This window comes from Neopsephotus bourkii, unplaced genomic scaffold, assembly GCF_033783945.1.
Source record: "Neopsephotus bourkii isolate Nb327-2 ecotype Australia unplaced genomic scaffold, CSIRO-AGI_Nbou_v1 NB_1765, whole genome shotgun sequence".
NCBI lineage: Eukaryota > Metazoa > Chordata > Aves > Psittaciformes > Psittacidae > Neopsephotus > Neopsephotus bourkii.
In genome coordinates, this window is record NW_026902239.1 from 1,429,464 (window position 1) to 1,453,065 (window position 23,602).

The 23,602-nt window shown below is 41.7% G+C and overlaps 2 protein-coding genes across 7 annotated transcripts in view; one reads left to right on the plus strand and one right to left on the minus strand.

The window, feature by feature from the left end:
- ZC2HC1B (zinc finger C2HC-type containing 1B) overlaps window positions 1–23,602 on the minus strand; it is a gene marked incomplete at its 5' end in the record, with an annotated part of 264,177 nt that overhangs the window by 203,712 nt on the left and 36,863 nt on the right. The gene's annotated exons all lie outside the window — the stretch shown is intronic.
- The window catches only part of PLAGL1 (PLAG1 like zinc finger 1), a 46,840-nt gene continuing 23,272 nt past the window's right edge, over window positions 35–23,602 (plus strand). Inside the window, exons 1-3 of one of the 6 annotated variants that reach the window (XM_061378445.1) lie at window positions 48–162; window positions 19,374–19,416; window positions 22,370–22,545. Coding sequence is in view for 2 of the 6 variants with exons in the window: in XM_061378444.1 (XP_061234428.1) it covers window positions 19,398–19,416 (19 nt within the window). In the remaining 4 variants the exon portion in view is untranslated. Of the gene's footprint in view, window positions 163–19,373; window positions 19,417–22,369; window positions 22,546–23,602 lie in introns of all 6 variants that reach the window. The other 5 variants (XM_061378444.1, XM_061378443.1, XM_061378449.1 and 2 more) reach the window with 5 other exon arrangements.

Sequence of the window (23,602 nt, forward strand, 5' to 3'; positions counted from 1 at the left end):
GGCCCTCCTCAGCTCCGCCCGCTGCCGCCCCGGGGCTGGGCACCGCCGCGGGGACGGGAGGAGCTGCCGCCGCCGTTGCGCTCCCCGGCCCGGCGCTGGGGGAGCGGGCGGTGCCTGAGGAGCTGGGCCATGAGGTGAGCGGGGCCGCGCCGGGGGCGGCAGGTGAGCGGGGCAGGCGGCCGGGGCTGGGCCGGGTCTTTTCGCCTCCCCACAGCCGTGTCGGGCCGCCCCGGGCCGGTCGGCCGTTGCGGCGGGGCGCTGAGGGGCGGAGGCTGGGGAGGGGGGGGGCGCCCGCTGTCGCAGGGAAGCGAATTGCGCCACATGTGTCCGCCTTCAGGAGGAGACTTGTGTTTGTTTATTTATTACTTTACACTTGTACCTAACAACTTTTCCCGAGCCCCAGCAGCTGCGCGGGCTCTCCGTTGTCCGGCCGCTGAGCCTCGCACCACAGCCCGGGACGGGCTGACGGCCTCGGGCCCGGCCCAGCCCCTCTTGCCTCCGGGAGCAAAAGGGCCTCAGGAGTGGGAACATCTCGGTTCGTGCCTCTCTGCAGCCTTTCGGCACTCACGGGCTGTGGCAGCTGCCCGTGCCCTGGTGCCCATTACGTGGTAGCACTCCGGGTCATGCCCCTCGGGGTTTCGTCCCACTGTGTACCGCCGCTCATGGACGGGTCTCGATGCCTGCCTCAAAATTCATCCAACAGAGGCAGTCGCAGCACCCTGTAAATCAGTTGTTCATCCTTCAGCAGGGTGACAGCTTATTGCTGTCAAGCCTGGAGTTGTCGCTGACTTCTGCAGGAGACGTCTTTTTTTTTTTTTTTTGGTGGGGCAGAGGGATTTACCATATTATATAATTTATTGTTTCTTAGTAGATAATGTTAAATTTAAACTTAGAGGTGTTGTGTCCCCTCACCCCCTTAAAATTCTGTGTCTCATGGCCAAATGACAGTTTGTTTTTCTAGAATGGTGAATTCAGGACAGCCAGACTTCTCTGAGGGTTGTTCCTTTCCCTGTGTGACTTGAGCATAACAAGTATGTGCCTCCTTGCAAAGGAGGGCCAATAAGGATAACTACTTTTGTAGAACATTTAAAGTAGTTGATGAAGGTCACAAAGTAGCAGCTGTCTTTAAAATGTGATTTGAATGTAACCTTCCCACCTCAGCTGATATTTTTAATTTATAAAGGCTTATATAGGATGGAATCCAAGCTATGGTTGTGCATACGTGATGTATCTACATACATATTCGTGATGAAGGTCACCTTGATGAGGAGGGTCTGCATGAAAAAAATATAAATAATGTATGAATAAATATAAATACACATTCCTCTTCCAAGAAGTGGTAGGAGAGGATGTGCTTGACATTATTGCCAGAAGATTAGCAAATCCAGCTCTGACAGAATGAGGAAGGAAGAGATTCCCAGTCTGAGCATTCACATCTCTCGGTATTGCAGTTAAATTAACATCAACACTGCAACCTGATCCTTGGTTGTCCCAGTGCTTAGCAGAAAATCTGTCTGTTTAAGTCAGAGATGTAATCTCATGCAGCAGCATAAAGTGTCAAGCAGTCCCATCCTGACTTGGCAACTTCTGCAAGATGAGAGTCTCTGCGGTACTCCACTGACCCCTCCTGCATAGCAACTTTGTTGTGCTCTCACCATTTTCTGAGGGGAAGCAAAGATGCTGTCATTGGGAATTTCACTTCACTGTTCCTTCCCATCCCAGTTGTTGTTTTGGAGAAGCAGCACATGGAGCACTGCTCCACTTCTGCGCAAGGAGAGCAGTCGTACTGTGCAACACAAAGGGGGGTTGTGTTGGGCAGGTGACCCTGAGTGGATCATGGGTAGTTCCGCTGAACAGAAGTATGGCTACAGTGACAGGATCAGTGACAAATTGCATGATTATTGCTTGATACTGTGTGTGTTTGCTGCTGTGGTGCCATTGGATGTGTACTATGTTTTCCACTATTAGTATGCACTTACTTGCCCTGGATTGTCAGTCAAAGCAGTCAAAATCTCGTTTGCAAGCCTAATGGTAGCTGCTATAGATCCTGGACCGGTATAACTGCTTAATAGGCTGATCGCCACGTGTTGAATTGTTGAGTGCTCTCAAGGTGACATTTAAACAGGACCTGATCGTTCTGATCATGCAGGTGCTGCAAATCGATAATAGGATTATTTGTGTAAGAGGCAAAAGATGGGATGAGTGGGCTAAAAATAAGATCAGAAAGATTGTACCAGTTTCTTTGGTCCTGCGCATCAGACTGAGAACTGTAGTGGGAGAGTTCAATGCAAGAAAGCATGGAAACACAAGAAAGTAAATAATTATTTCTTAAAGGTAGAAGGGCCTATTGAATCATGTGATTAGCCCTCCAGGTTTAACTAGGTTGAAGCCTCAGATTGGCATCTTCAAGTTGATTTAAAATTGCTTAGCATTTAAGATAAAAATGAAAAGTTAAACAATTTTGAGCGCATTGCTTGTAGGTAGACTTTCTTTTAACCTGGACACTTGTTTTGCAGTCGTTTTGCAGACATGTAAACTAGCAGGTCACAGATTAACGCTGTCTAACTAAAGACAATGACTTCTATTTCCTTTCAATTCCATAATCTGCTCTGCAACAAGAATGTCCTTGTTGTGAAGCTCTGTGAGCACACACATGTCTGCTCTCCCTGCCTGCCTTTCTGCCAGGAATCAGTGGAAAGAAAACAGCGTAAGGTAATTATCCCCATGACTTCTGAGACACATTTATTCTACAATGTGTTGCATGGGCTAGGACCTGAACCGCTGTCCCTTTTCCCTCAAACCTCTTCTTGGTTGATGATTAAAACCCCAAAACATCAATCCTCATCCTGCCCATAAGTGAATATACACACACTGTACTTAAGACAGTCTATGCTGGTGTTTGATGTAAGTTTAATATGTGGATACAAGTTTTAATTTTTTTGAGCACTTGACATTACACCCACCTTTACAAACCTAAATAGCCCTCTTCAATCTGAGCAATGTGGCTTACAAGCTGTTTGCAGACCAGAGCGTATTTAAAGTACACATTGCCAACTACTTCCCTACTGGCTCCACTGAGTTTTTATTTTAAGATGTTCCTGCTTTCAAAGATAAGCATGAAGCAAATGAGACTGCTCCAAACACCAAGGGAACAGCAGTCACACACTTCTACTTAAGCACGTGCCACCATACACCCAGCCACTTCATTTAATTGTTATTAAACCCAGAAGAACCTGTTTGTTCTTTCCTTGCGTGTATGGAAAGAAGTAGGAAATCTCTTTAAATGATGCCAAGGATACTGCTATTTTATGATAACTAGCAGGAAATAACAAGAGTTAGGACAGAAAGAAGGTCAGTCTGCTTGAATTCTGTATGGGAAAATCTTGAAAGTGGCTCATACGATTTATGAGCAGTCCAGACACTGTCCTGAGGATAGTCAAATAAGTATTTTTTTCCCTAGCTTTGCTTTTTTAATGTCTTACCTCTTTCTTCCATGCGTTCTTCTGAATATGGGCTGTTTGGAATTTGCTGTGAAAGAGTGTTTTGGGTTCCAGATGTCTCTGACGTGATGATCTAAAAGTGTCAATTCTTTCCAGTGGTCTTTGTCAGTATGATTTTCATATTTTTTATTATTTTTTTTTTTACTGACTTTCCTGCCTGCACCGATTGAGCTTCTGTAAGATGGTGAGTTGCAGTGCTAAATAAGGATCAAGAATGCCTTTGTAAACTAATTCTGTCTTGGAGGACAGAGTAGATCTGCTTTTATCTCTCTCCTTCCTGCACCTAGGACACTATTTTACGAGAAGCTGTTTCACAAGCAACTTGAAATAGCAAATTTTAAACTTTCCAAATAGCATTAACTATTCATAATTCCAAGTTAAAATGAGGAAACAACAGAGGCTGTGTTATAAGGCATTGATTCATAGTTCTTATGAGTTGGAGAGACAATCACACTGATCACCTTCCAGTGTTTGCTCGCATTTTGCTTTCATGATTTTTCAAATGACATCCCTGAACACATTGACACCGTGTGTCTGCTTGCTTAAACCCCTGAAAAAACTGCAGTGGAAATAAAATGCAAAAAAAAATTATGGTGAGTTGTAAAAGGGTTTACAGTTAGCTCTGTCATGCTGGTTTGGTAACTCAATATCCTTGTCATTTTTTCCTATGGAGCGCCTCAAGTTTCAAGTATGGAAAGATTTGGCTTTTTGAGTTGCTAATAAATCCTTCAAGACACTAGCCAAATATAAATGGACACTCTACTTCTTGTCTGTATCAGGGAAGAGCCTGAAAAAATAGCTGTGCAGAAGAACTGCGTGCATTTCATCTTAACTTAGGTGCTGTTCTGGTAGCTTGAGCAGACAAAAACAGGGCGCGGCACTTGGTGAAAGTCTTGTACCATGGCACAAGTTACAAAGTTGGTGTAGATGTGCTTTACTCTTCTTCAGGGCATGTAACAGAATTGCGCAAAGGAAAATAATAGAGTATAGCTATTTAACCTGTGCTAGCATGCATGATAGAATGCAAATGTAGTGCAGTGAGCAATGTTACGCTTTGCTCCTCCACTTGGTCTCTTGTTTCCAGGTTCCTGTTGCTATGAATGTTGTTGAGGGACTCTTGAGGATAAGCAGGAATATCTTCTGCAAGAGTGACGTGTATCTGTCAGAGAGAACCGCAGCAGCAAAAGTCCCACTTGCTCTTTTGGCCATAAACTATCACAGCATTTTTGTTGGTTTACTTCAGCTAGAATATTATTTCAATCACTACAGCTGTATAATGTGATCAACAACATTGATTTGTCCTGTTAAGAGAAATAAGTAACATTAGAATCAGTACGGCTTTGTTGAGATGACAATTAAAAGTGCTGCAAGGCTGAGCAATAAACAAATGTTTTATAACGCATTGAAGTTCTGTTTTGCCAGTGCCTTGACAAGATTGATTCCCAAAGAAGATACCCAGTAGCTATTCATTACATTGTCCGGCAATAATAAACAGTGGAAGGACCAGTAAAGCACATGTTAAATACAGAGCTGAGCTAATTCAAAGTTTGTTTTATCCCTAAAGAGCTGGATGCACCTTCTTTGTCAGGTGTAATTATTTCCTGTCATACACACAGATGCGGTGTGCAGAGAACCAAGGGGAGTATTAATGGAAGGGAAGGAGCAATGCTGAACAATGATCTGGAAAGAGGTGGTAAGTGAAAGGCAAAAGAAAGATACTGGCATACCAGAAAGTATTAGATAAAGGAATGAATTTATTAGAAATATAACTGAAGTTGGACTAAGGAAATTGAAGAAAAGAGAAAGTCTTAGATAGACGAACAGTACAAAAACTCCAGATATTTGTTTTTGTCAACAAAAGAAGTTCTATTTTAATTCAGTTTTCATTTTGTCTTAGCAACCAGCTCAGCCTTCTGTGCAGAGAGGCAACCTTTCTGATGCTTTAGACAGCGAAGAGCCTCTACATGTGTGGTGTGATTTCTGGCTTCTGATTTTTTTCTCGTATCTTGGTGAGAGTCATTGCTCACCTGCATCACTGAGTAAGTAAAGGCATTAAACTCTTTTCAAGTGTTTAAGACAAGCTAAGAAAAAAGTAACATAATCCTTCTCTGCTTCAACTGCATGTAGATATCTCAGCAGTCACCCATTTTAATTAAACAAGTGACTTAATGCCACTCACAGTGAAACAGCAGCAGGTGATTTCCCTGCTGAAATTGGGTGATTTACCTGTTGAAACACTACCTTTTTGTATTCTCAGGGCTCATCCAAGAAAAGACAGGGACTGCTGGCCAGAATTAATCCAAATGCACTGTGATAAATCTACTCCTCTCTCTTTCAGTGGAAAAGAAACTAGCCCATGAGGTATCCCCAGGTGGATGCATTATTTGCTTCTTGTAAACCTGGCAGCCAAATAGCCCTCCTTCATTCTGATGGTGCCAGACACTGGAATGAGATTGCTCAGTTCTTGGTCCTCGGTGGTAGTGGCAACAAAAATAAGAAAAATTGTGTTGGGTGAGAATTTCCACAGCTGAGGGGCAAGCTGTTACATCCCAAATGAAGGGGGATGAAGCCATCGATTTCAGTGAAGTACAGAACAGCCTGTAGCACTGATTCATTGCAAATCCAGTGAAACTGATCCGTTTTCTGCAGAATGATCTGGTTTCAGTTAACTCAGTGTATTTAGACAAAAATAAGTTTACTAGAAATACTTTGACTTGTTCATGACTCACGTGTTTTTACAAACCTAACACTCCTTTCCCCCCCAAACAAGTAAATAAGCAGACAAAGCGAGCACATGTTTACTCTAAAATCTGTGATCTTGAAATTCTGTAATTCTGAAAAGTATTCTTGGCTTTCCCTTCTGCAAACCTATTGGGGGCTGTCTGTGGAAAGTTTCTTATTGCTGTGAAGACACTTACAGTGTCCTGGTTTGGAAACCTGTTGCTTTGGATTTTTACTTTTGCTTAGAACAAAAGATTGCAGAGGCATTTTAGGTCTTTTGGAGGTTGCAGATGGATCATAATGATATTCTTATCACTGGTCATGCCCAGCAAGGCTTCTGGACCTTATTACTTCTCGCATAACAGCTGCCACTGACAAGAATAATTTTCACGCTTGGAAATCATCTTTACTTGACCTGTGCACATTTACATGCTGTTCTTCTCTCTAAAATACTCTTAGTGTGAGTGATAGATGGAATCGTGTCCCTTTTTAATGCATGAAGTTGCCATACAGATTTTTCACTGAATCCGGTATGTGGAGGTTTTTTGCTAATAAAAATGCATCCTAGTTTTCAGGCATTTACTGAATAAAAGGAAGAGAGGTTGCTCTGATCAAAACAGAGATTGACAAAGAAGAAAACAAGACAAGGATAAATGGGAGAGTAAATTGGTTTTCCCTCTGTTTCTTATTCTAAAAGAAAAGACTAAGTGATTTTTTTTCCCTGTAAGTCATTCGTATAGTTCCAGTGATTTGTCAACATTGAAGCCATAATCTCTGAACATTTCAGTCTCAGCACCCATATAGGCAAATACTTAACGAATGTCTGTTCCCCTAGCAAAGATGAAATGCTGAGTTAAGAGTGTATAAGGGGATGTTAGAAGTCCTCAAAAGGAGTTAGTTGAGAATGAGTTGTGGGTCTCAGTCCTGTAAAAAAAAATTGTCGCATTATTGCTATGTTTTTCATACCACTTTTATCAGTATTAAAAATAACAGTATTTTAATTTTAAAATAAGATATTGCAAAAATTAGTATAGACTTATTAAACTAATGGAAACTAGAGTATAAAGATAAGGTTATTTTAAATATTTTGTACGAAATCAGTAAAATGGTTCACAAAACACTTGAAGACAATGTAGAATTAATTACTTTCAATCTGTAAAAATATTATCAGGATTTACTACTTTAAAATGTGTTTTTTTCCTTGTGAACTTCACTACTTTTTTAGACTATGAAAGTCTCCGAATTGTCTTTACAGTCAGTGATTTGCACTGATTACTTTATTAATAATCTAATTTAGAAAAACCCATAGGTTATAATTTTAAAAATTAAATTCCAGACTGGTAGCAAAAATTAGCACACAGCTACTTAGGTGCTACGGTTGCTGTCATGCTTATAATATATTTGGGTCCCAGAATCTTAAATTGTGATTTTAATTTCATTTCTTCTGACAAGATGTTCTTCAGAAATTGAAGCTTACAGGACGACTTAAAGCAGGAGAATATGACCTTTGCTTTCAGTTTGTCCCAGCAGAGCTCTGGCTCTTGAACCATACTGATTCTCCCAGTGTGAACCTGGTTAGCAAGTCATCAGTGATCATTTATTAGAAATCTGTTGGATTTCTTTATTGTTGTAGTAGATGTTGGAGGCTAGAATGTCATGGTGCAAAAAGTAAAATACACTTCAGCAGTTTGTTGACTGAAACCATCCAAGTATTGGATAGTGGACACTTCTAGATAACCTTAAGTTCTTCTACTTGAAGACCTCACATCCCACATAAACATCAAAGCATATGTTTGTGTTGGTTTTATTAATTACTAAAATGACCTTCTGGTAACTTGGGATGCAAATGTCAAATATCTGAGTTGTTTGGGGTTATTTTTCATTAACTCACTGAATGGATGTTTCAGATGTCAAAGTTGAAGAGGTCATGCAACTGGATAAAGGAATAAGGACAAATGACCTCCTGGTGAACTTTTAATAAAAGGTTAGAGATCACAGGATTTTTTTCTACATTATTGTAAGAAGCTTTTCTATATCAGGATAACTTTTAAATGAAGAATTTGTGTCTTTGCCTCTGTTACTAGAGCCCTTGAAGAGGTTAGAGAGATTCCAAGGCTGTCTCTGAAAAATAGCATACATGGCATACAGAAAACTGTCTGTAACAAAAATGCTAAATCGCTGAAATACAAAGTATATTTTATATCTGCCTGCACTTCGCATTCATTAAGCCATGGTGTGCCAGATTGCAAGTTCCTAATTTAATTTAATGGGAGTTAGTGGTCACTTATTTTTAAGTAGGTTTTTTCATTTTGTCGTTTTTCTTTTAGTGTGGCTGAACTCTTCCTTTACTGTTTTCTATAGGGCTCTTCAGCACTGGCCTTGTTATTCCAGCTTCATAATTACTTTCATATTCCCCTACACTGAAAAAACAAGCTTATGTAGAGAATAGCCAGTCTCCTTTAATTTATTCAAGTTTCCATTTTGCTGGGGAAAAGGTTAGAACTGCATTACTGTGATGGATGAAAATTTAAACAAGCACAAACACTCTGCGTGTATTGCCATGTTTTTTAGTGTCTTTACTGAGTAACATGCAAGAAATGACACAGGATCCCAGGAGTGTTTGTATATCATACAATTACGGAGAAGGCTTCCAATCCAGACCTCAGAAAGGCAGGATTCCAGGTACGACTATTGTGTTAGAAGTCAGTGTGGGAGAACAAGAGGTTCAACTGCGCTCTAGTTGACAGTGGGGAGCAACTTTTTCTCTCTCCTTTATCTGAGAAACAGGTTACTGTGCTGAATATGAATGGTGATTCATTGTGTTGATTCTTTGTTATATCTACATTTATTCAAAAATAACCTGTGAGTCACAACTTACAGATTTTTGGAATCATCATATGGCTTCATAATCAACTAAGGAAACAGCTAAGTAATATTGGGGAACATATGTAGCTTTCATTAATCAAGCCTATATTCAGTATTTGGGGGATTTGCATATTTTTAGAGTTGTGCACCCATAGGCGTTCCAAGCACTACTATGAAAATATAACCCCTGAAAATAACATATCCTTTAAGAGAAGGCAGTAAGAAGTTACTCCTCAAGTTACAGTTTAATTCCAACAGAATTTGTTCCTGAAGATTCAATGTGATGGCTCTGGTTTTGTAAATTAGCTTTAATAACTGCCCCTTTCATCTCTGCCATATGAAGTGATAGATTGTGTTTTTTCAGTCCAGCCAGTCACACTCCCATGTGTGAACTGGAGTGAAAGGGCATGGGTGGTTTTGCTGCTGAATGTGCTGTTGGCAAATCCAGCTGCTGTTGGCAGAAAAACTGAGTGTGCAGGTTGCAGCAAACAGATTGAGGGATGTGACAGGCAGCTGTTACCCAGTACAAGGCTTGTGGAGTTCAATTGAACAAATCGGGTACTGTTGTCTCTCTGCCTCAAGTATTAAGTTCCTAGTGAAATCTCTTTGCTTATGCTTTAGTTGAGTTTTGAGGATGTATTAGTATTATCATTGCCTTCATATGGCTCAAGCAATTCTCTGAGGCCTTTAGGAGTGGACAGAGGAGATAAGCATGTTTACTAGCCATGACGCTGTTACCAAACAGTGGGGCATATTATGGAAGAGCATTAATTATGCTTTGATGCATCATTTATGTACAGAGACATCCAGCTTTTATGAAGCACTTGAAGAGACAAAGCTGCTAAACCTGTTGAAATTGCCATTCAGATCACATGTTTCTTGTAAAATGCCTGTAAAAATACCAGTATTCTCAACCTGAAAGTCTTACAGGTAAAACTTTCTCAGTTTTACAAGTTTCTGAATGGTCATTTCACAGCATTGAAATTTAAAGCTGCTAAAGAGCCAGAGCAAGGCTCTGGAAGTGAAATTTGAATAATTTGAATATTAATGTTTACATAATCTAGCAGCAACATTACAGACTGCGTTACATTATTGCAATAGTGCCATAGGACACATCTGGATGATGTTGTAGGTAAGTGCAAAGCTTGTGATATCTGAGGTTGGGAAGTTTAGATTACCGTAAGCTAAGCAAGATGTGTAAGGTAAGGTGTTGGCTTCCAGATGACAAGTCTGTTTTTATGATTTCCTGAAATTCACTGACACTGCTGAAGTACTGGCTAAATATATAACCCCCCTCTCTGCTCTCAGGAGCAGCTGTTGCACCGTGTGGGAACTCGTCAGTCTGTCTGTCTCTGCTGTGGGTTTCACTCACTGTGTTTGGAAAGCTGGCTGCTGCTAATGCATTTTATTTGCAGCAAGCTTATGAGAGAGTTTTCAAGCCAAGGTTTTCGTAAAACCTTTTGTGAAGCTGCAGGAGACTTGTTGACTCTTTGGGGAAGGCTGCCTGAGGAGGGTGCAAGGAAGGGAGAGGAAATCTCCCTGCCAGAGAGGACCAGCAGTGCCCTTCCTGAAATGAGTGTTGGGATGCAGTCATGAAGTGATGAAAAGAGTTTAGCCAAGGTATTGAGGGAGAACAGAAAAAGTACTTTTTCACGTGACCTTGTACAAGTGGGTTCCGTGTTTGTTTTGTGCTGCGGTTCAGTCCTGCGTTGCTGCAAGTAGACCAGAGTCCTCTTCACAGGCTCATTGAAATGGAAATGGTTTTGCCTCCTGCTGTGGAATGCAAATTATTTTAGGAATGTTCCTGGGTCTTGAGGCTTTTTAAAACTCACACTTTCAAGGCCCTTTTTTTTTTTTTTTTTTTTTGTTAGCTTATTTTAAATAATTCTCATAATAAAACAAGGATCCAGAAAGAGGATTGGTGCCTTGATCCTGACCCAGCAAAATATGAAGTGTAGGTTTGCCTTCATTTGTACAAATAGCTCCCTGCAAGTCGGTGATGGAAAGACATGGGAAATGTAAAAATGCTTTGTTGGATCACAGTCAAATGCTGAGTGCTTTGCAGAGCCGAACAACAAGAGCAGCCCTCAGTTAGGCAGGCTGGCATGAGATGCTATTTGGTATCATTCCCTTGGCATTTGTCTCTCTTTTGTTACTACCTCTTTTTAAAAATACTATTTAATGGCATCTCATCTGTTACCAGGGCATTGACACAGGCAGAGTTGTACTTGATGCCTTGTCTGCTGTGGGTCTTTTTCTGACTGAAGTAGATCAACTGATAACAAGGCTAAGAAAATTATGATGAGAGACTGACATATTTCAGAACAAGAAAAACTAGCTTAGAAACAAGGAGTGGGATTTGTTGGTCTTTGTGTTTCAGTTATCAGGACATGGGATATAAAATACTTACTTTTAATGACTAATGGGGTTTTGCTTTAAACTGAAAATAGACTTGGATAGATTAGGTGCATATGTGGGCCATATTTATGATGGTACATGTTGAGGTGATTGTAACCAGGTTAGAATATTGATCTTTTGATTCAGGGAATGGTAAGGCAGAACTTCTTTATGTAGTCAGATTTAACACTCAGTATAGCTTTGGCAAAATGATAGCAAATTGATACAAAAATTATCAAAATCAATATGATATCTTATTACCTGACCTCTTGGAAGTCACTGGAAACTGACAGTGCTCTTGGTTGCTTGTGTAATCTCTAGAGTTGTGTATATAGTTATAAAGTTTCCTTCAGGGACAGGACTAGATTATACATTTGTATAATATTTTTGTGTGTGTATACACACACACTAGCATGAAGGTATACAAAATATTCTTAGTAAACACATTACAGAAAACAATCTTGAGTGCATGACTTTTATCCACCCACAGTCTGCCTTATGATTCTATGCACTGTTCTTTTACATCTGCATAGTCCTTCGTAAAAGAGATGTTGCATATATAACTTTGGAGTTTCATTATCTTTCACATTGACTAGTAGGACTTACATTTGAAGAACTTCTGCAATATCAGTGAGCCAGGGACTGGATCAGGAATACAAGTGGTTGTATTGTTCTGCTCAAGTTGTTGTACTGCTTAATGAAGGGAAACCTGCAGAATCCTGTACATGCAGAAAAACATGATGGCAAAACAGTTATTCTGCTGTTTAATTCTAAACTAATTCCATTATTTGAAAAAAATATGTAATTTTGTAAAACTACAAGTATATTCTGTTTTCACTGATAAATTATAAAGTGATTTATAATTTCATGTGTTCTCCAGTGAGGGATTCTACATGTGGTAGATAGAAAATGCATGGAATTTTGCTGTTGGACATGTTTGATGACTTGTACTTAGCATGTACCAAATCCTGGTTGTGAATGTACATTTGGGACTAACACAAACTTCATTAAAATCTTTATAGATTTCCCTGAATGGAGATTTTGGCACTGTAAGTTCATTTTTCCCTGTTTGTACTCTGTTAATCATAGAATTGTTTCTGTATCATTATGGTTTTCCTTCCTGTTCATGAATTCAGGAGAAGAGAAACTATGTCAGCAGAAATGCCGTTAGCCCAGCATGAGCACTAGCAGAAGCTAAAAGAGAACAAGGAAGGACACTAGTACAATGCTAATGCCATGTGATAGATATGTTGTCTCCTGAAGGTATGTTTTCTTCTGATAGGTGCAACCTGAGGCATAAGGTATACTGAAAGTTAAACCTCAGAAACCGATTTCTATAATGGGTGAAGAGAGTCCTTGCTGATTTAATCTCAGTGTAAGTAGGTTAAGTGTGGTTTTCCTGTCACATCTTTATTTGTGTATTTTAAAGACATCTGCAAGCATATTACTTACCATGGATATCTTGAAAAATTGGTTTTGTTTGCATTTTATCTTTACTTTAAAATGTGATAAAAGGTACTTGGATAACAATATCATCCCCGTGGGCCTGTTGTGAATCTATAAATGTGTTGTTCTGGATGTTTTCCTGAGTATCTGAAGTATAGCAGCATCCCCTTGTCAGCTGCACGAGTAAGGTGGACAGATGACTTCACAGCATCAGGAGAATAATCTTTCAATAACTGGGTAACTGATGCATCTCTTTGCATGCAGCATGAAACTGCACTGTGTAATGTCAGATGATTAGAAAGAGTATGTCTGTGCTGAGTTATCATTGGGTTTTGACATTGTTTTTGTGAGGAAAGCGGTGTAAGGAATTTTTTAGTAACCTCTGAGTGGTTGGAGAGGGGCAGGTGCTGGCTGGTTCAGAACAGTTGTGTTTCCACTCACAGTGGATACATAATGTAGAAGCTATGACCCAGGTCTTTATCTCTGTATAGCACAGGTCTCTTGCGGACAGCATGTTCTCTTGTCAGATCCAGATGGCACCATGATGCGAGGATAAGGTTATCACCCACAGTGTTAGTGTGGCAGTAGGAAAGCTTTTCCTGGTGCTGCCACTAATGCCACGTCAGTGTCTGCTTTTCCCTTGGCTTTCTGGGGCATGAATGCCAGGGAAGGGTAACATACTTCTCTGGAAGAGAGTCAGGTCAGTGGAAGTACTGTGTCACATGAGCCCATGTGAGAATGCTGGGGTGTTAATGCAGGAGGGCTGTCTTGAACAGCTAGTTGTAGTCTTAAGTTGCAAACGTTGCAAAGTTCTCTCACAGAACAGTTTCCTGACCTCTCTTGGCATGAAGTTTGTCATCTCTGGTGAAGACCAGCTTTGGGGCCGGTGAAGCAAGTGCTGATTGCTAAAACCATTATTCTCCTGGACATCTGTGGTGACCTGCAGTAGATACAGGACTTTGGGTGAGAACTGCATTCAGAAACCTTAGGCAGGTGTCATCTATTTTCCAGATAAGGAAGAATAGAAAACTGAGCCTTTGCTGCCCCTCTTGCTGCCTCTCAATGTGAACCACTGGTAAACAAGGTAGCTATGAAGGCTGTTGTTAGCATCCATGCTGGATGTCTCATGTGCACCATGAACAGCTGCAGTGGCCCCATGTGCTCTGATTTCCCTTGCTATGCATTTCCTTATGAAGTCACCTTTCCCCAGGCGCAGCAGTGACCCCAGTCCTCATGTAGGTCCTCCTTATGGACCATGCCTGGAAACTATCTGGTTTCATTACCCCCATGTCCTCTGCATCAGAACAGAAGGGGTAACAGGCATTGCCTTTTCCATCCCAGGGCAATCTCACCACCATAATGTGTACCTATCCCAAGTCTTATGTGCCCAAAGTTTGCCCACCACAGCCACTTCTAAAATACAGAATGCATAGTCTGTGAATTTGCAGCAGTGGTGGAACAGCTGAGAAAAACAAAACCTAAAATCCTGGCTCCTACACAAATGTACTCTGCAACATGTCCTTCTCGACAGGCAGTGCAGAAGCCATCCTCACTTCCTCTAACCAGCACATAACCACTTTTCACCATCACAAGACATTAAATTTTTCATCATCCAGTGTGCTTGTAATCACTGCTTTGCTATCTAGCCTGTTAACTATCTGTTACACTTGACCTGTCAAGTCCTTTTCAACCTAAATGCATAAGCTAATTTCCTGATACCTGAAAGCCTGTAAAGAACCTCATGTTTTCAGGGCTGCAATTTTCATGTATGGAAAACATTCTCTGCTGTGCTCCTTGTCTTTTTCTGGCCACTCATTGATGAGAAAGGACAGTATTTAAGAGCAGCCACAAACAACCTCTTTTGGTTGAGTGGCAGTACAGCAAATTTGTCCAATATACCTGCAACACTTCATATAAAGGTCAATGTGGTACATCAGTGTGGTTTACAAGGAGCAAAACCACAGAAGGCTGACCACTGGGACTGTTAAACTGAGGCCAGCACGGCCACTGGCTAACCACCTAAGTTTAGATTGAGAAGTGACTGATGTGGTCAGAAAGCACCAGGCACTATGCCTGGCCAGCACAGTATAAGTGTCTGCCATGACTCTGCTTGTGTTGGAGCCCCCTTGGTTGGGGGGCAGTACACTGCAGGAGGTGCCCTCATGTACCAGAGGGCTGACCTTGAAGCAGGAGAGAGGTTTATAGTGGTGGTTTTCTGCAGCAAGGAGGACAGGCAGTTCTTGGACCGTGTTGAGGGCAACAACAGGGCAAAACTGGTACAGCTTATGAGGGACCATATAGTTCTGCATACACTCCCTTGCCTCTCAAATACACCTCACTGTGCTTATCCCTACACTGTCAGAGATAGAATCCTGACTGGCTGCTAGCAGAGGAGCAGTTGCTTGTGTTGGTGTACGTGCTGCTCTGCTTTCTGCGAGTGACTTGTGTTGCAATGACTGGGATGCACTTGCAGAGGTGTTCCCTCTTAGCCTGTAAACTCTATGGCCTCCACAAGGGCTGGACTTGGGCACTATAGGGTTGCTGCTGCTAATGCTGCTTCCTCAGAGGCCTGTGGAGAAAAACTTTGGTGATTTATGATCATTCTTTTCATAGTGCCCAGATTCTCTGGCCAAATCTTCAACAGTCTTGTACCTTTGACCACGTCCTAGGGTGACTGTTAGGAGTAAAGGTCTGTACAAGGTGACCTACCAGTACTGGTAAATGCCTTTAATACTGTGAGGGGCAGCAGGTAGATGGCAATGTCACAGTCCTATTCTTCCTGGCTCCAGACCATGGGAGGAGGCAGCCCTGTCAATATGGACAAAAGGGATGGGAGGAAAGCCAACCTGTGCACTTTTCTGCTGTGTTTCTTATAGCTGTTTCTAAGTGATAAAGGAATGGATAACCTCCTTATGCTTCTGATTAGTCTTTTGATTGCAGTGGAGGGTTCTCATAGGTTTTTGTGTTGCTCTGGAACATGCTGCCCTTCATCTGAGTCCCTCTAATGTCATTCTGACCTGTCACAGTCTCTGTCAAGAGGAATGGTCTTCTACCCCAGCTAGCAAATGTGCTCTTTCTTCTCTACCACCAACATGACACCACAGAACAATTCAGCCAGACCTTAACTGGGGTGTTCACTGACCACAGCATCACTGCAATATGGCTGGGTGGCAGATGTGTGGGGGACAGAGAGAGGGTGGCCTGAGGTTGGACCTTCTCATGACAGGAGACTCGTGCAGACCATATGTGTGAGGATGAAGGTGTACTGCTGACTCAGACAATATGGAAGGGGAGAGCTTCTTCTGTTGTAGTGTTTTACCAGGTAATTTCCCTGCAGATCAAATGCCAGCACGATTAAATAATTTTGCCTAGTAATTCAGTGGGGGGATGAAATCTTTATTAGCTGATGGCACAGCTTTGACAGTGACAATGTGTAGCCTGCTGTATCTGAGGATGACAAAGGTTGGCATGTGTACAGTCACATATGGATGCCATTAAAGTTCAGTTCCCTCTGCAAGGCCTGAATTCTTAGAAATCAACACCACAGACAAGTGCCTCACTCTCAGCCAGAATGGAGTGAAACTGCAGTGTGGTTTTTTGCAGGAAGAATTTTCTGGCTGATGGAAATCAGGCTGAGACACTTGTTTAGAAAGCATGCTGTCGTTATGGCTGCTTTCACCTGGAAAGAGGACTCACTGATGTCCTTTTAGCGTGTGGGCCCCTTTACTGCTTTCTTACATCTACACACAGTCCAAGTCAGAGAAAAAAAGCCAGTTTATAAGCTCTACATTCACTGGAGGCAGCTGTTTTGGCAAAGGACAGAGGTTACAGAAGAGAAGTTGGTATGCTGGCACTTGTATTTTGTGCTTCATCTTCAGTCCTCTTGATCTCAGACAAAAATGATGTACCAGCAGCCTGCCTATTCTATGCTTGTAAGAACAGACAAATTGCAGTACTGTAGGGCTTGATTAATTTGCTGAAACAAAAGTGTTGAGTGCTGTTTGAGATGCCCTGGGTAGCCCTGCCTGGCTTCTAGCTCCTAGTACAGGAGGGACTCTTTTTTCCTGTGTAACCAATATTGCAGCTATCAATCTCAAGTGAGTGCTTCAAATGTGCTAGGGCACCTCAAAAGACACAGGATGCTTGTGCATGGATAATTGACACATCTTTCTTTGTAGTGTCTTCCCTACTGAAGGTCGCTGATGAGCTGCTCCCAATCAGTTTTATCCTTCTGATGTTAGAGAATGTGTGCAGCCCAAAGGTGGGAGGAATCTTTATGGTTTTCTGTTGAAAATCTCTGCAATGAAGTCTACAGTATACCTGTCAACTACCCCTCACCACCCACCACTGCAAATCACTCTTTGAAATGCAAAGCTTGTACTTGTCTTCTGTTTGGTGAAGGCAGCATAGGCTTGAAAGACATTTTTAAGCGTGTGAGAAGGAAAGATCAGGCAGCTGTTTATATTTTGACATCAGAACTCTTCCAAATTCCAGAGTGCAGAGCATCTGTAACGTATATTTTCTTTGCATATTGTCTTTTATGCTAGGATTGACAATTTAAATCCTTGGGGATTTGATCATGTTGTGATGAGACAGATGGTAAGATAGAAAGTCAGATGTCTTGGGTTTGGAATTGGGTCTGTGAGTACTTAAATGAGGATATGGAAGATTATAAATTGTTAACTTGCTAATGTAATCAGCCTGCTTGTTATGTTGCCCAGTAATGATGATCTATATGTACATCTTTGTTGAGTAAATGCTGAGGGGAATGCTCAGCATGGCTGCTTTTGTATGCAGAGACAAACTCAAGCTAAAATGGCAACCTAAGAGGTGCTTACGATGGATCACTAGAAGTTTTTATCTTGGTCTTCTCAAACTTGAAAATGGCACTACAGTGTGCTTTTAGATTTCAGCAGATAGCTGGATCTCAGCTTTCTCATCCTGCATATGGACAACCTGCCAGAGTCACAGATTCTATGTGTCCATTCCCCCCCCACCCTGAGACAGTAGACGGTGGAGTCAGTTCAGTCTCACACACCTGAAGGTCTTGCAGTGAGGGACCCAGAACTGAACACAGTACTTGATGTGTGGCCTCACCAGTGCTGAGTACAGGGAATGATCACTGCCCTGGCCCTTCTGGCCACACTATTGCTGATACAGGGCAGGATGCTGTTGGCCTTCTTGGCTGCCTGGACACAAGCTGACTCATGTTCAGCAGTGGTCAGCCGGCACCCTTAGGTCCTTTTCCATGAGGAGCTTTCCAGTCACTCTTCCCCAAGCCTGTGGCATTGTATGGGATTGTTGTGGCCCAAAGGCAGGACCTGGCACTGAGCATTGTTGAGCCTCATACAACTCACCCTGTATCATATATATATACACCTTCAAACACAGCACAATGTTTTCAGGATTTGTACAAGACATAACAAAATGACATAGAATCATAGGAATCATAGGATAGTTAGGGTTGGAAAGGACCTTAAGATCATCAAGTTCCAACCCCCCTGCCATGGGCAGGGACACCTCACACTAAACCAGGTCACTCAAGGCTCTGGCCAGCCTGGCCTTGAACACCACCAGGGTTGGAGCATTCACAACTTCCCTGGGCAACTCATTCCAGTGCCTCACCACCCTAACAGTAAAGAACTTCTTCCTTATATCCAATCTAAACTTCCCCTGTTTAAGTTTTAACCCATTACCCCTTGTCCTGTCACTACAGTCCTTAATGAAGAGTCCCTCCCCAGCATCCCTATAGCCCCCCTTGATTCATACTGTTATTTGCATGCCCCCTTGTTACTTTGTGCCTTATTATTTCTATTGCTCCAAGTAGCCTTATCCCCACGCATCAGGATCCAACTGTGTTGGAGACTGCTCAAACAGCTACAGAAAACTCACTCTGCTACCTTGTGCTTATGGTAAAATTCCAGTCAAAAACCAGCAGATGAATGGGAAGGCAAGAAGATGAACAGCGTTCAGCAGAAAGCTAGAAGTCATCACAAGTCTTTTCAAGACAGCAAATAAAATGTCTTGTCCTATACCTAGTTAATATTCTCTTTGACTTTGCAAGGGTGAGGACTCTTAAGTTGAATACCAGAAACAGCAGGCATAAACACAGAATAGCATGCAATAGGGTAAAATAGATGTCACCTGAAAATTGTTTTAATAATTAATGAAGATGTGGGATACAGTGAACTGCTCTTAATTAAAATGCATTCATTAAAATTGTCAGTTCACATGGTTTGTGGAATCATTAGGAATACTAAAAATAGATGGATTTACTCTTTCCCTCTACAAACAGAAATTTTTCCTTCTTAGATTTGCCTAGATATGTTCCGCTCATTTCCTAAAGAACCAAGAAACTATGCATATGATAACTAGCATGAGGTTTAAGCATGAATAGTGCTAGTTCAGACCACTGATCATTCTTTTTTCATTTATTTTATGTAGGTTTCCTTTGCCTGATCTGTAAACATGTCCACAGACCTGCTATGTAAGTACATTTCCGTTATCCCACAGTGATTTTTTTGTACCATATGTTTTTATCAGATCCCCAGATGTGCTCATGATTGATGTCTTTTAAGTATAAAGTCTGCATTTTTTCTGAGACATCTGTGGAACAATATTGCCATTATAATCAACGGGATTATTCTTGGAGTAAACCATGACTTAATATGAGTAAAATTGTAAAAATCTGGCCTATGTATAAGAACAGACTGGTTCATTGAGACTTAAAATTACAATTCTATCTAAAATGTTTTATCTATCTTTGGCACAAATACCATCCCAGATTACTACTGCGTGATGTGCTTGGGTTTTTTTAATCACTTTATGAATTTAACTCTGATGTTTCCAATGCATCTTTATCCGAGTCACATCCAAATCTCATGCCTCATCGCTATTATTCATCCTTCTTTTTCTACAATAAAGAATATACAAGTGGCATATCCTGATGCTTTCCTGTCATAACTACCACAAAACTCTGCTGCTCAGGTCTCCCCAATACTTGTACTCTCTTGCTCCAGCTTAAGTGATCTGCAGCATTAAGCACATTTTCTATGCTTATTGATCTGATCTACACGCTTTCTTTTGGAGGCCCTCCAGTGCGTCAGCTGCCATTTTTTATCATGGCCTCTGAGGGTGGCCCAGCATGCACACTGCAGTGTAAGACAGGGAAATTTCAGAAACCCACTTTATCAATCTCCAGTATTTCCTCAGAGGAACAAAGAAAACATTTTTTTTGGCTCAATAACTGTAATCATTTAATAAATATAAAACCATCAGTGGCTTGCTTGGCAGATAGCAGCTGTCTGTGAAGGTAATATTTTCAAGATCGAGTTATTTGCAAAAGTGCAATTTTTTTGAGCTTTATCTGCTAACTGGCAATTTTGAGGCATGCTTGAGTACCATTTAGATGCAGGAAGAACTCTAAAATGAGGATTGTAATATACCTGACTGTATCATATACCACAGGCAAAACTGCTATCAGGAGTGAAATGTTAAAGGAGAGAGGGCAGGGTGACTGCACAGTAGTCAGGGTCGAAATCACTTAAGACTCCTTAACTTTACTCAGATGTGTAAGCTGGTTTACTGTTTAAGCTGTTTTATGCCCTGGCAGTTTCATTTTTCTCTTCTCAGCTCAGCCTCAGCACCTCTCTCATTTTCCTAATGACCAGTGGGTTAGAGACGTTGTCACCTGAGTAGAGGTTGAAGGAGATTTGTGTGTTCAGCCTGGGGAAGAGGAGGTTTAAGGGGTCTTCCCATACAGAAATAATAGTTTATAATAGAAATAATATGGGGATGGAGGTAGAAGTACTTTTCCCAGTCATGCCCATCGCAGGACAAGGGGTGATGTCAACAGGTTCCTTCACGGGAGATGCTGCTGGCTGTAAGGGGCATTTTCACTGTGGGATTGAATAAACATTGGAATAGGCTGCCCAGAGAAGTGGTGGAATTTCACACTGTAGAAATATTTGAGAGATGGCTTGGCAGGGCCCTGGGTAACACTAATCTAAGGGCCAGCTCTCAACGAGAGGCTGGTGTAGATGATCTCCACAGGTCTCTTGTAGCGTGGATAATTTTGTGGTTCTGTGTTCCCTTGTGTCCTCAGCTATCTTCTGTGCAGTGACCTGTCATTCCTGCCACCTGTCCTTGGTCATCTTGGTATTGTACTGCTTGTGCTGCAACAGGTCCTGTGATACTCGGTCATACTAGAGGGGTAGACATTTGTCTTCTCACTTGGAGATGTGCAAATAACATCGAGGCTGTAGCAGTGCTGGTGGAACCTTCTGGGTTCCAGCTGGTGGGAGAACACTAAAGAATAACATGGCAGATCTGTACACATGTGAAATGATTCTAGATCTTTATGTCTGTTTTTATATAAATAAATAGCACAGAGCCAGCCCATGAGCTCAGTACTGGCCTATGCAAACAAGCAACACCAGGGTGTGTTTTGGGGATAACATCTACCAGACTCTGTTCCAGGTAAGGAATTTGAATGTAACCAGACTGTTTGTGGGGGGAAAGGGAAGAAGATGAGTGTTTAGACACATGGAGGTGATGCCAAATGGTCTCAGCATCAGGGAACAGTTTCGGGCTCTTACTGTTTAGAAGTAGACATGTAGCCTAACCATGCAGTCCCTAAGGCTGACCACAGCGTCATCTTTCACTAATGCTTGGTTCAATACAATGTCAAATTCTAGGATTAAAAATCTTGTTCCAGGTCACATTAATGAAGACTAGATATATAATTAAAAAGAAAAAAATCTAATCAAACCAGAACAAACCCTTTTAGATTCCTAGGAAAAGAACACTGCAGTCTGGGGCAAACTGCACAAAGAAAATGTCATGGCTTCACAATACAAGGGCTGCTGCAATTAGGCCTTAAACTCCAGCATCTAAGTCTTCAAGCCTGTGGAAACAAAACGAAAAAGCCAACATCCCGGTGAAGTTTCAGCACAATGAATTTGAGGTAGCGAGTGTTTCTCTGTTTTAGATGGAGAAGCTAAGTAGGGAGAGAAGTTTATAAAATATTTGGCAGCTACTGAGGCTCGGCTGGTCGGGGAAGCAGTGGACTTCCCTTGGAGCTTGTTTTTCTCTTTATCCTTGGATGAACTAGCGTGCAGTATATTATGCTGCCTGAATGTAGGGGTTTGTCACGGTTAGCGCCGGGGGCTGTCCCGGGAATGTAGGAAGGCGACGAGCATGAATGGAGCACGCGGTGGTCGGTGGGGTTTGAGCCCGCTTTTCGGGAAACCTGTTGCTGCTCCTCTTGGCCTGGCCTGCCAAAGCCATGCAGGAAAGGAGGTGGGTCTTTGATCTCTTTGTTGTAGCTGCTCCCTGGGAATTTGCTGAAATCAATGCCCTGTTTTCCTGAAGAAATGAATGGCTATGCCTAACTAGCTTTGTGAAGCGCTGGGGAATTCACCGCTTCTGTTTATTGACAGCTGAAAAGGAGCACATGGTGCTGAATGGGTCCGCCTGGGGAAACAAAACAGAGTGGAGTTAGACTTAGTTGAACATAGGGGCATTTGGAAAAGTCTGCTGAAGGAGGATGGCACGTCTCCTGCCACCTTGCGCTAGCAGAGCCTGAGTTTTTACTGAAAATGCCATTTTGAATAAGGTAAGGATTGTTTCAATTTCCCATATGTAGTGTGATTGTGAAATGTTTGCATTTCTGTTCTTGAGTGCAAAACCAAGATGTTTGAATGTATTCTGTCATGGGAAACACCTAAGTGACTATTGTGCAGTTTCCAGGCTCAGTCTGTGTTGATTAGTACTTTATCTAATGGTGATTAATCAATCTGAAAATTAATAATTTGGTATTTGGGTCTTGCATTAAGGTTTTGAACATCAGTCATTTGTGTAGGCTGTTATATTAAATTTTTTGTCTTTGAGAATCAGCCAAATTGCATCAGATGATTTCCTGACTGATACAAATTGCTGTGTTAGGACTTACACACAAGGCAGTGACTAACAAGCGGGCCTGTCCGGCAGAAAATCAGGAATCTAAAATCCCTTGAAATGTAAGGATGTATTTCCAAACCTCTGTTTCTATAGACAGATGCGAGGCAAGAGATAGACTTGCTGTTATGCTTGCTGATTTAAGATGTACAGACTTTTGTAAAGACAGCAAAGAATAGCAAGAGGAGGATGATAATGAAGAAACAGTGTTTTCTGCGTGTGAGTTCAGAACAGTTTATCAGCCCAAAGGAATTTGGTATGTAATTCATATGTAAATTTTCTACTGAAAACAGGAGAACAAATCACCAGAGTTTCTATATTAGTTTCTCTGGTGACTGAAGAAAAATATTTCTGAGCTCACACAGCTATTTTCAGGTGTGGTCCACTTATGACTGCAGGAAAAAAGTTAAGTAATGTCATTCCTTCCTACGTCAGTTTAAGGGCAAGCTCTGAACACAGTAATTTCCATTGTGCTGCCTTATTCTTACACGGCAGCAGGAACTTCTGAGCTTGTGTTGCAAACCTGATGGAAAGTGTCTGTGCATGCATACAGTTGTTTGAAAACTACTGAGTAGTCCTCTAATTTCAGGGCAAGGGCTTGGGAAGTTTCATGTTTTATCAGAGTAGTTTGTGTTCCTCAGTCTGGCATTTTTTCTTTGAGTGACTTTGAGCTAGTAATTGTACTAGTTTTGTTTCATTCTGTGCTTCTCTGCAGC